This window comes from Balaenoptera physalus, assembly GCF_965194825.1.
Source record: "Balaenoptera physalus genome assembly, chromosome: 5".
NCBI lineage: Eukaryota > Metazoa > Chordata > Mammalia > Artiodactyla > Balaenopteridae > Balaenoptera > Balaenoptera physalus.
Genome location: NC_138884.1, coordinates 64187556 through 64204281, shown reverse-complemented (window position 1 = coordinate 64204281; position 16726 = coordinate 64187556). Strand labels below are relative to the sequence as shown.

The 16726-nt window shown below is 35.6% G+C and overlaps 2 protein-coding genes across 2 annotated transcripts in view; both read right to left on the bottom strand.

The window, feature by feature from the left end:
• Window positions 1-4744, bottom strand: part of GNRHR (gonadotropin releasing hormone receptor) — a 29285-nt gene extending 24541 nt beyond the window's left edge. Inside the window, exon 1 of the mRNA XM_082464014.1 lies at window positions 2599-4744. Coding sequence (XP_082320140.1) covers window positions 2599-3120 — 522 coding nt within the window. The 5' untranslated portion in view covers window positions 3121-4744. The remainder of the gene's footprint in view (window positions 1-2598) is intronic.
• A 1656-nt stretch (window positions 4745-6400) lies between these two features.
• Window positions 6401-16726, bottom strand: part of LOC309660871 (transmembrane protease serine 11C-like) — a gene marked incomplete at its 5' end in the record, with an annotated part of 55265 nt that continues 44939 nt past the window's right edge. Inside the window, 2 exon segments of the mRNA XM_082461947.1 lie at window positions 6401-9686; window positions 15662-15804. Coding sequence (XP_082318073.1) covers window positions 9525-9686; window positions 15662-15804 — 305 coding nt within the window. The 3' untranslated portion in view covers window positions 6401-9524.

Below are 16726 nucleotides of genomic sequence, written 5' to 3'. Positions count from 1 at the left end.
TGTTCCCTGTGACATCAGCATTCTGCCGCAGCCACCTTGTCAATTTTATTAATAAAGTACAGATAACTAGAACTATACAATAAAATAATGGCTATATTGCAGGAGTGTAGTTAAGGTATCATCTTATAAATAACTTTTACTTTAAAAATAAAATTCTGCTTATGTGTCCTGGCTATTGTAAATAGAGCTGCAATGAACATTGTGGTACATGACTCTTTTTGAATTATGGCTTTCTCAGGGTATATGCTCAGTAGTGGGATTGCTGGGTCATATGGTAGTTCTATTTTTAGTTTTTAAGGAACCTCCATACTGTTCTCCATAGTGGCTGTATCAGTTTACATTCACACCAACAGTGCAAGAGGGTTCCCTTTTCTCCACACCCTCTCCAGCATTTATTCTTTGTAGATTTTTGATGATGGCCATTCTGACTGGTGTGAGGTGATATCTCATTGTAGTTTTGATTTGCATTTCTCTAATGATTAGTGATGGTGAGCATTCTCTCATGTGTTTGTTGGCGATCTGTATATCTTCTTTGAAGAAATGTCTATTTAGGTCTTCTGCCCATTTTTTGGATTGGGTTGTTTGTTTTATTGATATTGAGCTGCATGAGCTGCTCATAAAGTTTGGAGATTAATCCTTTGTCAGTTGCTTCATTTGCAAATATTTTCTCCCATTCTGAGGGTTGTCTTTTCATATTGTTTATGGTTTCCTTTGCTGTGCAAAAGCTTTTAAGTTTCATTAGGTCCCATTTGTTTATTTTTGTTATTTCCATTTCTCTAGTATATATGGACATATATACACTACCAAATGTAAAATAGATAGCTAGTGGGAAGCAGCCACATAGCACAGGGAGATCAGCTTGGTGCTTTGTGACCACCTAGAGGGGTGGGATAGGGAGGGTGGTAGGGAGGGAGATGCAAGAGGGAAGAGATATGGGGATATATGTATATGTATAACTGATTCACTTTGTTATAAAGCAGAAACTAACACACCATTGTAAAGCAATTATACTCCAATAAAAATGTTAAAAAAATAAAATAAAAATAAAATTCTGTTTAAAAATATACCACACAGATGGAAAAGGAGAAAAGAAACAACAACAACAACAACGAACCCTCAAAATTTCACTGTGGCCTAAGACTTACTGGCGTGAACCTGACCCATAAGCTAGATGGAAAACTACCTTAACAGTGTATCTTCAGTCCTTTTCCTTCAACCTTGACCAAAACATCTGTAAGGATGTGGCCACTTAACAAGAGGAACTAGCTAGGAAACACTGATGTGAACACTTGGCAAGAAAGAGCCACGCTTCCTGTTATAAAAGAGGCCTGAGAGGAGGAACCGAGTGGAAGCTTAGGAGGATGCCAGGTCAAAACACTGGTAAGTCAAATCTGGGATGCAAGGAGGAGATGGAAAGGGGAAGAACTAGGTTAGACCACCTCTCCCTCTCTGCCTTTCCGTAGCACAATCCCTGATGCCCTACAATACTCAGTAATTATGCAGCCCCTCATCAAAATGATCCATCCAGCTCAAACAATTGCCAGAGGGTTTTAATGTCTTGCACTATTTAGTGAGTCCTGTGTGACAGTTTTTGTTTGTTTGTTTTTTGTTTTTATGCCACCTGGCCAGTTTAGAATGTCTAGATAAATTTCCATTTGTAGTGATAAGTTTTTGGAGAATCACAGTAAACTCTGACTTTACTTCTTGACACATCTTTGTACCCTGGGTTCACCATAGAGTACATTTACAAGCATAGAGACAACTTTTTCATCTGTTATTAAAGGATCTTTGCCATTTTAAAGAATGTGTCCTTTTCTTCAGAGATCTGACTGTTGAAGAGGCAGATTCTGCAGGTCAATCAACCAGGTTGCCTCTGATGAAGACAGTCTGGAGAGATACCTGCTTTCTATAGGAGAGGGCCTTGCCTGAACCAACAGCCTTATAGTTTTGCTAACAGCCTGTTACATCTAGCCTACCTCCAGAAAAGCTCAAGTCAACCTCAGGGAAATGTTCAAATTTCCAAAAGTCTGAGATTTCCCACATTTCCTCTTTATTCAATGCCACATAGCTGCAAACTGCAGAACAACATACTAATCAAGGATAGTTCTCTCTAACCTGCAATGACAGAAGACTCAAGAAGCCCCAAATAAAACAAGTTATACTTACTTTCTACCTATGCAAATTTCATTGTTCCTAAAGATTCTCTCAATTTACCATGTCAACCTGGGTGAAAGGAAAAGTAGATGGAAGAATAGAATAGGGATGAGGTCAAATTTGAGAATAGCTACATTTTCAGGGAGCATTTACTAGGTACCAGAGATTATGATAGACACTTTAACACACTATTCATTTAATCATCACAAAAGGTGCATAAAATAGGCATTACCTCCATTTTATAAATGAAGGAACTGAAACCCAGAGGGGTCAAGACATTTGCCCAAGGTAACAGAGCAGAGCCAGGATTAAATTCCACACTCTGACTTCTAGAACCCAAGCTCTTAGAGATAATACAACACTGCCTTTGACAAGACCTTCATTCAAATTTATATAGGAAATCTGTGATCTCCATGTCCTAAAAAGTTTATGATACTGGTTTACCTGTGGTCCAGCAAAGATGCTACTGAGGAGCCAGGCCAAGCCAATCAGGAGCTGTCCGAGCTTGTTGTTGCTTTTCACAGCTAGGGGCCTCGTGATGGCCAGGGAGCGGTCCAGGCTGATCACCACCATCACGAAGGCGGGGGCGTACATGGAGAAAAGCTTCAGATAGCTGAGGACTTTGCAGAGGAGTTCTCCAGCATACCATTGCACAGTAATGTTCCACATTCCGTCCAGTGGCATGACAATCAGAGTCTCCAACAGGTTGGCTAAGGTCAAATGTTTTAAAAGCACTTTCATTCTTGACAGTTTTTTCCCTTTCTGTTTCCTTTGAGTCCACTTCTGAAGTTTCAACAAGAAAGAAGCATTGAAAGTTGTGGAGAGTAGAAAAAGGAAGAAAGTAACTGTCACTCGAATCTTTCCAGATAAGGTCAGTGTGGGGAGGTTGCCCTGTGTCAGCGGGATGCTGCTGTTGATTGCTGAGCAGTGATTTTGATTCTGTTCAGGAGAGGCACTGTTTGCCATCCTTCACGGCTGATATAGCTTCAAAACTTGTGTTTCGGGCACTTCTGATGTTTTCATTGTAATTGCACTCAAAGTCCTGTTTTATTTCAGCCTTCTTCGAAGAGAAACGTCACGGGTTTATATTTATGTCAAATTTTGTCCCTGAGATACTTTATATTTAAAGTGAAAGATCAAGGTGAACTTGTTTTGTGGGCTTATAATCCAACAGAGTGCTAAAGCGAGCAAACACTTTCTGAGGGCCAAATGTAACTGTAGTATCTCAGCAGATGGCCTGGTTTCCACAACATTTTTCTTAAGTGAAGAAGGACGTTTGAAACTTAATTTTATATTTAAAATTCACTTATGGTACTGTTCAAATAACTCTAATGAAGAGATTTTCTAAAAACTATTACATGTCAACAGATGCAAAATGAAAAAGAAGAAAAATACTAAAAAAAGAACTTGATCCAGTTAAAATTTGTTGTTTTAAGAAACTAATATATTTCTCAAAAACATTTGTTTTCTTTTCAATCACACACTGATGAGCATTCAAACACTAGATAAATAGATTTATTTAAAACCATCCTCCACGAAACACCAAATTAATACCTTAACAGAATCAATTTGATCTGATATAAATTGGGCTGCATTCAAATTTATCAATCAGTCTTAACAGTCAGATTATCCATGCTTAAGTTAGTAAAATCATTAACTATTTTTTAGGTTATTGCCTTGATTTCATAATTGTCTAAATATTGTACCTGCCATTATTGTACATATTGCATAATGTGACTAGGTATTGGAGAGAATACTGTATAAATGCTGTAACCACATCTATGTATGTTTATATATACTATGAATATTTGTTTATATCCCTTTATATGCAATCTGATTGTTTCACATTAGGGTCACTTAGAAACTTTCTCTGAGTTGTTGCTTTAACTTTCATGATGAGTGCTTGATGATGTTGTTTACTAATACTGGTATGACTTAGATTGGAATTGATTAAATCACCAGCTTGATTTGTCTTATATCAACTAGTTTGCTTCTGTGGCAGCCAAAGAAGGAATAATGTTAAGAATAAAGATGGCTATTTTAATTTAGATGGTCCATTCTTGTTGGTTCATTTATTTGTTTGTTCTGTCTTATATTCATTTATTTAATAAATAATTACTAAATACCTGCTATATATACTCTCTTGGCCTTAGCAGGTGATTAAAACGTGAATACGGCATCATCCAGGCCCTGAAGGAACCTATTTGGTACTATAGAAGATTAGACAAGAGTACTGGGTTTACCTTATGTGCCTCCTCAGTTCCTGCTGTGCTGGCTCCTTGGTCTTGAGCAGCTTAGACCAGTTGCTTACCTGGGTTCCCCTTTGGTTGTCACCACATGCCCAGACATACTGGTTTTTCTCACTACTTCTAGATTTGGATGAAATATTATACTGCAGGACATGAAATATGGCTTCTTAAGTGCCTTTCTGAAGGTTCTAGAAATATTTTCAAATGGATTATTTTGGTCCTGAAATAAACTACTTTAGAAAAATTAGTGGGAGGAATAGATGAGTCAGAAATCAAGAGGCACGTGTTTTTTAGCAAAATGTAACAATGCATTTTTAAGCAGAAGTATAGCATAAGTATACAGTTCATGCTACTCATTATTTGTGGTAATTCTGTTCTACAGAGTTGCCATGAATTCTGAGTTAGTGAATACTGAACCGTTGCTGCTAGTGAAGATACAGGGTTAGGTTTCTCCAAACCAAAAACATCATTTGCATCATACAGATTCATCTGCCAATGTCTTTGTAAAACAAGCCCAAACTCATCAGTGTTGAACACCTGCTCCTCCACATAACCATTTTCCTGTAGAACACAGAGCAGATATTTTAAAAATTCTGTAATATAATATTGTAAATCAACCATACTTCATTAAAAAATTCTTCCCAAGATGCGATGCCTGATTTGCAGAAATTGCCTCACCTGCAAGTGTGACATTTTTCACACTATATCACCTTTCATAATGTGCAAACCGGTTACCATAAGTTTCTTTGGCTTTCAGTCTCATAACAGTGCTGTCCACTCTACTTTAAAAAATCAGCCCTCATCTCATGAATCCACAAATTTCACCACTTGTGCAGGTTTTCTGTGGTTTCATCACAAACTATAGATTTCACCTTAGCACTCTCCGAAGCAGCCTCATGTACAGATCAGAAAATTTCCTCTTCCTTTTTCTGGGTATACCATGGTTTTGAGTCATTGACATTGAACTCATGGGCAGAGCACTATAACTTTTGCCTGACAAGGCCCATATAACACATCCATTTTCTCCATAAGGCACATCACAGCCTTCTTGTGCTTAGGAACACTGGACAGGACTTCAGCACTATGCTTGGGGGGCCATTTTAACAGTGAAATCACCAACAAAAAGCACAAACATGGTACTATATATACCATGAAAAACGTGGTACTAAATATACCATGAAAAGGATGCTAGCTTGGAATATAAGAGCTGAAACAAGGAGGCAGAGCATTGCCTTTTTCATCCTTGGCTGGGAAATTGCACCATGGGCAACTCAAGTATTTCCCTATTCTGTGCATGTACATACCTGGGAATAATCACAAAATCACTATGAATATGATTTTGGGGTTTGAAAGAAATTTTAGCAAATAGATATATTTGCAAATAATAAAGATCAACCGTAAATAAGAATTGATGTCAAATAGAATAAAGAAAAATTAAAATTCCCACTAGAACTTCCAAATAATTTAAACTGTATTACAAACGAAAATGTTCATAACATTAAAAATAATAGTGTTTTAATCTAGAAGTTCTCAATACATTAAAATATATTTGTTGAACTTGCAGCCATTTTGACTTTATATAGCATATTGAAGAAAGGCATTTTTTTTTTCACATCTGATACTTGTGAACATAAATTTTGTACCTACTGCATTAGCTATAGTAGGTTCCTTAAAATCAAACAGTCTTGATTATAAGAGTTTATTATTCTGAAAAACTCAAAAGACTTTGCATATATATCATGCCAGTTAATCTGATCAAGGCCATATGCTTGAGACAAAACAAAACAAGGTAACCATTGGATAGATTTTATAAATCTGAAAAGCTATTATATGTGGGTCAGCAACCTAAAGAATAAAGGAAAAAATGTTCATGGTAAAATCTGATTACACTGAGGTATATTTTGCCCTTGCCTTCTACATTTAGGGAAAGAAAAACTGACGCATAAAAGCTTCATTGTATCTTTCCTTTCTATTTCTTTCCCTTTCTCTTTCCAAGATTCAGCTTGGTTGAAACTTCTTCCAACATGTATTAGTCCATCAAAGTAAGAAAAAGGAAGTAAAGGAAGATTCCAAAAGAAAGAAAGAAAGGAAGAAAAGAGAAAGAAAGAAAAAAAGGAAGGAAGAAAGAAAGGAAGAAAAAGGAAGGAAGGAAGGGAAGGAGAAAGAAAGAGAAAGAGAACTTATGACGAAGGCAAAAAGGTGATTGGGGGATGAAGTAGATGGATGGGGAGGGCATTCTCAGAAGCTGGAAGAACATGCTCAAATACAATGTTAGGATATTCAATGTGGCTGGAAAATGGAATCTGAGAACAGGACTGGAAAAGATGAAGCAGCCATCAGATCAGGAAAATCTATATTACATACTAAGAAGTCTGGGCTTTACCTATGCACAGTGTCTTGAAGGATGGAGTAATACGGTGTAGATATGGCCAGAAAGAAAAAGTGCACTTCAACAAACAGTACTTACTTGTAGTGTTATCTGTGTAATATTGAACTTACCTATTTAATAAACTTGGTAATAATTTATTTATATTCAGTGTATTGAGTTTTCAGTATTATTTCAAAGTTCTCATCATGAACTCTTGCCAGGTACTATTTATAGAAGAAATGCCTGAATCTGAAGAGACTCAGTAGTTAAGACACTGATGCCAGATGGGGAGGCACCATTATCATTGACATTACCTATTGTTTTGTCTCTCTTGTAGAGAGGGAAATAGAGTCTATGATCACATAGTATACTATCATGCAGATTAGTTCACTTAAACCATCCCTATTTGGAACTGGCATACTTCTTAAATGTGCTAACAATGTAGCTATTTTCATGTCAAATTATTTTCAAAACACAAATATTAAATGTTTTGTACTTTTTCCCCCCCCACAGGAATTTTATATACCTGCTATACACAAGGAAATTAGATAAAGAGGAGTACTATGCCTTAAAGTATTAGTCCATCTTGCTTTTTTCCAAGATATCAAAATATGCATAGTGTGACATTGTTTTATGGAAAATCTGATTAAGACAATAAACACATGAAAACATAGAATCTCTGTTGTGAAGTAATATGATTTTGAATAACATATCGATTCAGAAGATAGTACATTTTCCATTGGATAATAAACAACTTTTTTTTTTGGTCTACTAGCATTCTTTTTCTGGAAAAGCCCTTCCCTGACCTGAGAGGCTATCAGTAAAAGGCCCCACCTCCTCCACCACGAGTGGTTCCCTGGGCCAATCATAGGCATCTCAGGACTTCTTTCTTTACTCAAGGCAATGAGTAGGAGGGCTCTATTTTTGAGGGACTGTTAGCCTACCACTAAGGAAAATCTAAGTCTAGAGCCAAGAAGCCTGTCTTTACCACCTTAGTGGGTAGTATCTGGCCATGAATGAAGACAGAGGAGAGGAAAGTTAAGATGTGGCTAGAGATCAAGACATTGTTTGAGCTCCTGGATCTAGCCTCAACTCTGCCATTTGTAGATCCTTATATTTTTAATTAGATGAGTCAATATATTTCTTCTTTTCATTTAAGCTACTGTTAATTGAGTTTCTGTCACTTACAACCAAAGAATTCTGGCCAAAATGCATACAGTTTTTTGTTTATTCTTAATTTCTAGACAATAAAAATATAGAAATATTAATTCTGATAAATTTATAACTCAAGATATATCAAAATATTTTAAAACCAATCAAATAATAAACCTACTATATTAACTCATCCCAAAATTTTATGACAAATATTTCATTTTAGAATACTATGCTAGGCAGATACTTAGTTACAACCATATCACATAACATAGCATAGTTGTTATTAAGTGTGGGCTCTGGAATTCAGTTGTCTGATTTTTAATCCCAGCTCAGCTAATTATAAACTCTCTGATCTTGACTTTTCCCTACCTCAGTTTCCTTATTTATAAGATTAAGTTTACAAGGGGACAATCCTCACAGTGTTGTGGTGAGAGTTCAATGTAATAATACATGTAAAGTGTGCCTGGCACATAGTAAGTGGTCTATGAATGTTAGCTACTATTATTAATGCAATTATTCTTTGGGTCCTTGAAAAAAATTATATCATAATGAAGGCTATTAGTGGTAGCTGTAGGAATGTCAGTGATGAAAAGAGAAGGGAAAACTGCTATAGAGATACTGGTGGACTGCAGTCTCGGAAAGCACCCTGATGAAATAGTATTCCAGATAAAAGCCAACTGATCTGCTTATTTGGCAAGTTGGCATGAGGCATAACGGTGCATTTTATAGATATATATGCCATCATCTAGAGTCTTTCTCTATGGGCAAAAGGAAAGTAAAGTAGAAGCAACATTTTCATATTATTTATTCTGTTTGATAATTTGTATTGTTGAGGAATTTTAAGAGATTGGAGACACGTAATATGGTGTTATTGACATAGTGTATTTAAGCCTAATAATGAAATATAGCCCATGTGTCTGAGGATAATTTTACTATTGTATGTGTATATGTGAGAACTGTCTTCTAGCCTCACTTTCACATGAAAGAGAAATAGGGACAAATCAACAGTCATCAGCATACGTCAAGGGATCCATCAACGATTATCATGCTATTGTGCGTCACTCAAGGTGAGGAAGCCATAAATAGAGAAGGGATTAGCGTTGGTACAAAGACTAGAAAGAAAACAGGTAGACAGATTTTCCTGAAAAATTTTTATAGTCAGTATCATTGCAACTCACTAGCCAAAACCCCACCAATATTGGGATCTTGTGGAGTCCATGTGATTCAGCAGGGTATTGTTTATACACTCGGAAGGTAGTTTATTGCTAACACCTAGTCTGTGATTTCTCAAGGGGCCTGGATCTGCAAATCAATAGAGAAAAACTCCTTAGTAAAGTGTAATCCACATTTACTCATATGATTCCCTTCAGTCTAGAAAGGGTAAAAGGGGAATTATATGGCCTGGTCCATCATTATCACTAAACCCTTGTCAAAGTCTAATACACAAAAATTTTTCATAATTCTAAAATTATATATGTTTAAATTTGAGACATTAAATGTACATAAAGAGAGGTGATTCTAAATTAAATGTGGTTTGAAATTACAAACATTTAATAAAGGTATAATTTTTGAACTTTAATCTACAAAGCATTTATGCACTAGAGACCAGTTTTGGACATGATCCAGTCTCTATAGTATATCACTCGAGTGTAGACTCCAGGTTTGTTTGGAAGGGCACACTCATCTCCCCAGCTTATAATACCAGCAAGGAACCAAGTGCCTATATAATCTGTACCAACCAGAGGTCCACCAGAGTCACCCTAGAGAGAAAAAGGAAATATACAATTAATATAAAGATGAATACTGCTTATTTTTCTCTTCTGTAGTAAAGACAAGGAGAAGCAGAAGGAAAAAAACCCTAGATATTTCAATATTAAAATGATTCTAGTCAAGAACACTTTTGTTTTGTTTTGTTTTGTTGCTGTGCCACGCAGCATATGGGATCTTAGTTTCCTGATCAGGGATTGAAACTGTGCCTCTTGCAGTGGAAGTGTGGAGTCAACCACTGGACCTCTAGGCAAGTTCCCAAGAACATTTTTGAATTCTATAATCATTTATTTAAATCAAAGACATCAGTACATGTCTTTGGATATAACAATATAATAATAAGAAATATGTCTGAAAAATTTCAACTCAATTATTACCCAAAAGAGATATTTAAGGTATTGTTGCTTATGGCATCATCAGTATGCTGAGGAATTCTCTGATTATCTCCCCAAACTCTCCTATTTTCACTCAGATGTTGAAAAAAGAAGTAGTTTATATTTACTCACCACCAGCACTGGGCTACTGCTCTTCCAATCTTGTGGAAACATCGCTCCAGTTCTCAGAATTGTGTAATTTGGCTAAACTACCCTCTATACTCCTTTATGGTTTTCATTTACTGGTGTTTAGCCCATTCTTCCAGAATGATGGGACACCTTGGCATCTGGATTTTCCTTTGCTCTAATCTTTCCTATCATCCTGGATAACTTCAACACCCATTGGATGAAAGCATAGTCTTTTGGTTTCTTTGATTCTAATCTTCATATTTATTAAACATTTCTATGTCACTCCTTGTCATCACCTGGACCAGCTCCACCTCTGAAATGCTACTACTAGCATTACAATTGCAGTGTTTTCACTCCACTACTTTTTAACTCTACTTCTGCCCTTCAACCTCTCAACCATTAAGAATGCTAATTTTTGACTCCTCCGTTTTCTCCTAGTGTATTAACTTACCTCTTACTTTCCATCTTTCTTTATGTGACAATATTCCATAATTTATCCATACCAATACTCTTTCAACAAGATTCTTAGCTTCTTACCTTCCTCCCTACTGTAATCTGGACCAACCATACACTGTGAAAGAAAACCATGTTACAAATTTACATCCTCAAACCAACACCTCTCCCCAGTAGTTATGTGTCCCTAGCCATATTCCTTTCTCATTTTTAAAAAAATCACTATTTATTTTTTAATTGTGTAAAATGCACATAACATAAAAATTACCATTTTAACCATTTTAAGTATGCAGTTCAATGGCATTATATACATTCATATTGTGCGATCATCACCACCATCCATTTTCAGAACATTTTTCCATCTTGCAAAACTGAAACTCTATACCCATTGAACAATTACTCCCCATTGTACCCTTCCCCCAGCTCCTGGCAAACACCATTCTACTTTTGGTCTCTATGAATCTGACTACTTTAAGTACCTCATATGAGTGGAGTTGTACAGTATTTGTACTTTTGTGACTGGCTTATTTCACTTAGCATAATGTCTTCAAGTTCATCCACGTTGTAGCATGTCTCAGAATTTCCTTCTTTTTAAGGCTGAATAATATTTAATTTTATGTGTATATCACATTTTGCTTATCCATTTACCCATCAATGGAAATTTGTGTTGCTTCAATCTTTTGGCTATTATGAATAATGCTGCTATGAATATGGATGTAAAAATATCTGTGTCCCTGCTTTTAATTCTTTTGGGTAAATACCTAGAAATGGAAATGCTGGATCATATGGTAATCTATTTTTAATTTTTTTGAAAAATTGCCATGCTGCTTTTTGTATAGGCTCACCATGTTATGCTCCCACCAGCAACATACAAGGCTCATTTCATAATTTTTAAATTTCTCACTCTGAACCTAGTGTCTTACTTCATTTTAAATTCATAGAATAAGTAGAGAGTAACAGGTAGCAATCTCTCCATTTCTTGTCCTTGCCCCTTTTGATTTCCCAGCTCAACTACATCAGCCTACCATCTGTATTTACTCTCCTTTTCAGACAAATGGATGTATTTGGTTCTTTCCAAGGTTAATCCCCCCATCTGTTCTTTGATTCAAGGACCTTGTTCTATCAATAATTGTTTTGTGTATTTGTTTTTTCCTAATATGTCTTCATTTCCTCCACTGTCATTTATCTCCAGGAATATACATTTTTTTGTTTGTTTGTTTTTGGTCTTGCCTGCCTGAAAAATGACAAACTTTCTGGATTTTAAGACCTCCTCTATTGCCCTAATTATCTTTCTCTCATAGCTAAGTGACTTGAAGTAGTAGTCTATACTGAAGTTTCCAGTTTCTCATTCCATTCTCCACTTACTTCTTTTTTTATTTTAAAATTGAGTTATGATTAACATACAATATTATGTTTCAGGTGTATAACATAGTGATCTGATTTTTTATACATTATGAAATGATCACTACAGTAAGTCCAGGTACCATCTGTCACCGTACAAAGTTGTTACAATATTATTGACTACATTTCCTATGTGTATGTTACGACCTTATTTATTTTATAGTTGGAATTTTGTATCTCTTAATCCCCTTCACCTATTTCATCAGTCCCCCCACCCCCTCCCCTCTGGCAACCACCAGATTGTTCTCTGTTCCTATAAGTCTGCTTCTGTTTTGTTTTTCAGATTCCACATGTAAGTGAAATCATATGGTAATTGTTGTTCTGTCTGGCTTATTACACCTAGCACAATACCCTTCAGGTCCATCCATGTTGCTGCAAATGGCAAGATTTCATTCTTTTTTTATAGCTGAATAATATTCCAGTGTGTGTGTGTGTTTGTGGGTGTGTGTGTTTGTGTGTGTGTGTGTGTATACACCACATCTTCTTTATCCATTCACCTACTGATGGACACTTATGTTGCTTCCATGTCATATGGTAGTTTTATTTTTTGAGGAACCTCCATACTGTTTTCCATAATGGCTGCACCAATTTACATTCCCACCAACAGTGCACAAGGGTTTCCTTGTCTTCACATTCTCTCCATCACTTGTTTCTTGTCTTTTTCATAATTGCCATTATGACAGGTGTGAGGTGATATCTCATTGTGGTTTTGATTTGCATTTCTCTAATGATTAGTGATGTTGAGCATGTTTTCATGTGGCAAGAATAGTATGCAATGGGGAAAAGACAGTTGTCTCTTTAATAAATGGCTCTGCGGAAACTGGACAGCTACATGCAAAAGAATGAAGCTGAACCATTTTCTTACACTATATACAAAAATAAACTCAAAATGGGTTAAAGACTTAAATGTAAGACCTGAAACCATAAAACTCCTAGAAGAAAACATTGGCGGTAACCTCTTTGACATTGATCTTAGCAATATTTTTTTGGATATGTCTCCTCAGGCAAGGGCAATAAAAGCAAACATAAATGAGACTATAGCAAACTAAAAATCTTTTACTCAACTTACTTCTAAATGGTTTTTCCACCAATGCACCTTTCCAAACTTTACCAATAAGCAATTGTTGAATTTGATAGACACTTTCCAGCACTTACCTTACTTGACTTCTTGATGTCATGTGTCACTATTAACCATCCCCTTTTTTTCTGATCCCTGGACCCCCGTGAGACCAATTTCTTATGCTTTTCTGTCTTTCTGATCTTTCTTATCTCTTACTGTTAGCCCTTTAAAAGCATGTGTACCTGGGTTCTGTTACTTAGCTGCTTCTTATTTTATATACTTTGTCTGAGCTATTGTATCCATACTCATGAATTTAACTACCACCCAGATGACAATGACTTTTAGGTATATATCTCTAGCCAAACTCTTTCCTGAGCTCAAGGTTTTTATTTACAATGATATAATGGACATATGTACCTGGATATTCCACAGGCACCTCAAATTTAGCAAACCCCAAACTGAACTTTTACCCTCCTTAAACCTGCTTTTTCTCCTATATACCCTCTCTCCAGTTGCTCAGGGAAAAATATAGAGTTAGCAGGTATAACTCCATTTTCTTCTTCCTCACATCTAATCAGTCTCACAGTCCTGGTCACTCAACTGTCTTATGGTCTTTTCATTCTTACTGTGTCTTAGTTGAAGCCCTTATTACCTTTCACAGGCAACATATTTTAATAGAGCCCACTATCTCTAGCTTTCTTGCTTCTGGTCCATCTGACACTCTGCGTGTATTGAATCTGGCAGTTAGAAAATCATTAGTAATCTTGGCTAGAATACTTTCAGTGGACTAGTAGGGCAAAAGTCTGCAAGCAGTGGGTCAGAGAGTGAATAAATTGAGAATGTGAAACATTGTTGTAAACTATTCTTTAAAGATTTGACCAAGAAGGGAATAAGAAAGACAGAGTAGGATATATTAAAGGAGAGACCTAATAATGTTTGCAGAATATGTGGAAGAGTGTATTAGAGTGGAAGTTTGGAAAATATGGGAAAAGTTCAAAATTAATGAAAAGTTCAAATACCTGTGTAGATGAAAACAGAGTGGATAAAGAACACAGGTAAGAGATTAGCTTTTCTTTTCTTCCTAATAGATTTATATTTGTACTTATCCTTACCTTCTAAGCTGAGGAGGAACAAGTTTCTTCTACTATTCAATCAGGAAGGAAAGAAATTAAAGGAGTAGTTGCTTTCATTTTTTTTTTTCTAGTTAGTAGGAGGAAATGTCATTTGTTAAGGAATATAAGGGCGTGGTGGGATACATTCAAAGAACATAATAAAAGTTTGACTTAGCACCATAAAAGATGCATTAAAGGATTCTACAGTGTGTTAAGGACCCAGCTGTAACTACATGACACAAGGCTTTACATTTATAAGGCTGTAAGATTTCATCTAGTTGTGCTCAGGAGATCGCATATAAAAGCAAATAAGGTAAATAGATTGCTATGTGTTTGGAGATTAGGATGTGTGTGGGGGAATTAGAAGATGGTGAAATCATTGAGGGCGCTGTCAATAGAGTGGTTGAAATAATAAAACATGGGCTCTAGGCTGCACAAAGTTAGAAGACAGTCATGGGTTTGAGAGTGATGGGCTGCGAGAAAATTGAGAGAAACAAGAATTTAAGTTTGTCATGACTTTGAAGAATAGGTTTAATGGGACAGTTGCGAAGATGGGAATCTGTAATAAGAAATGATAATTATGTATTACAAGTGTTTGTTTGCATGTCTTCTAGCTCCTAGAGTACAAGAATAATGAGTAAATTGAATTGAATGAATAAGATAAGGGTCCTTCTGGATTTATCACTGATTCTGCATGCTTAGATAACTTACAGTAGTACTTTAGTAGTTCTAGGACTATTGCTTATAAAGAGCATCAGAGGTATTTGAAGTATATTAAGCATATGGAGAGGCAACTTAGTGTAGCATTCAGAGTATAGGCTGTGGAGTCTAATTTCCTGAATTTAAATCTCAGTTCTGCCACTTAATACCTGTGTTAGTTTAGACAAATTACTTGACCTCTTTGTCTCAGTCTCTTCATTTGAGAAATAGGGTTTATAACAGTATAAGCAAACATCACAAGATTGTCATAACTTGACAAAATTATTATTTGTAAAGAGCTCAGAAACAGTGTCTGGCACATGAAGATGCTATATAAGGGTTGTCAAATAAATAAAACATTTAAGATGTTGGAGCCACCCTAAATCAAGAAAGCTCCATGATCCATAGGTTTGTTGTTAGACCCAGTTGTGATTCCCAGTCAAAGAGGGCCAGTTGAACTAAAGTCACCAATATTCAATTTCATCTCTTCATTGCTTATTCCATATTGAGTCTCATCCCCACTCCCATTCAAAGCTTCTTATAACAATAAGGGTGATTTAGCTCTATAGTACTTTAATGAGACGTATCAGATAGCAATATAATTTTAATCAGGTACTTTGGCTATGAAACACACGTAAGTCTTTAAAAATTGTCAGTCTTTTGAGACAATTGAACAGGTTAATTGGAAATTAAAAACCATATGAAAAAAATCTTTTTGAAAATGGAATAAGCAGATTTACCTGGCAGGCATCCACACTTCCCTTCAGGAACCCGGCACACAACATTCCAGGTTTGATTGCACCACCATATACCACTTTACTGTGGCAGGCCTTATTATCTATAATCTTCACTAATCCTTTTTGGAGTATATTAGGATTTGTTCCTAAAGGAAAAAATATATATATAACATTTGCTAAAGTCAATATTAATCTCTCTGGCTAGGTTATTAGTATCTAACACTATGTAAAATTTCCAAATCAATGTAAAACATGTTTTAATTAAACGTATTTGTGTGCTTTCTTAATAACAAAGAAGTAATGTTATGAATACACCAAGCTATTGTTAAAAATCATCATATTTAGAAATACTTAGTGTGTCCATCCATGTGTGATGGGATGGTTTTTACTTTTGAATTGTTTTAGAAGTTTATATTTATTACCTGTATGGTTTAGAAAACAAAACAAAAAATTCATATTCCAGAAATATACATTTTATGATCATTTTTAGATTTTCTACTGTTTGTTACTACAATTCTGAGTCTTGGAATTTTGTGATTTATTTTTTTCTGCTTTCAAATGCATTTATGAACACAAACAGCCACTAAATCTTTACATTATTAGGGTCATGGTTTAAATGGTCTTTGCTCAAGTATTGCTTTGTCACAGAGAGCTACTCATTTTACCCCATCAAAAATGTCCAAATCCCCTGTAGTTCTTACTTTTGCTATGGTACTTATCTGCATAAAATATGCTATGTAATCTACTTATTTATTGTATCTCGTGATTATTGTCTGTCTTTCTTTGCTAAGAATGTAAGCTTTGTAAGGGCAGGAATATTTGCCTATTTTATTCATTAATATATCCAAACGACCTAGGACAGTACTTGGAATAAAAGTCGTAATCAAAATAAGTGTTTATTGAATGAGTGAATGAATAAATGAAATGGAGGAAAATGAATTACTTATTCAAATAATCATTTCTGTAAAAACTGCCATTCTTAAGGGAAATTAAGGTAAACAGCTCTATGAAATTGTAGTTTCTACATGAATGTTGTTGAGGATGATTTTCAACCCATTGCACATTACC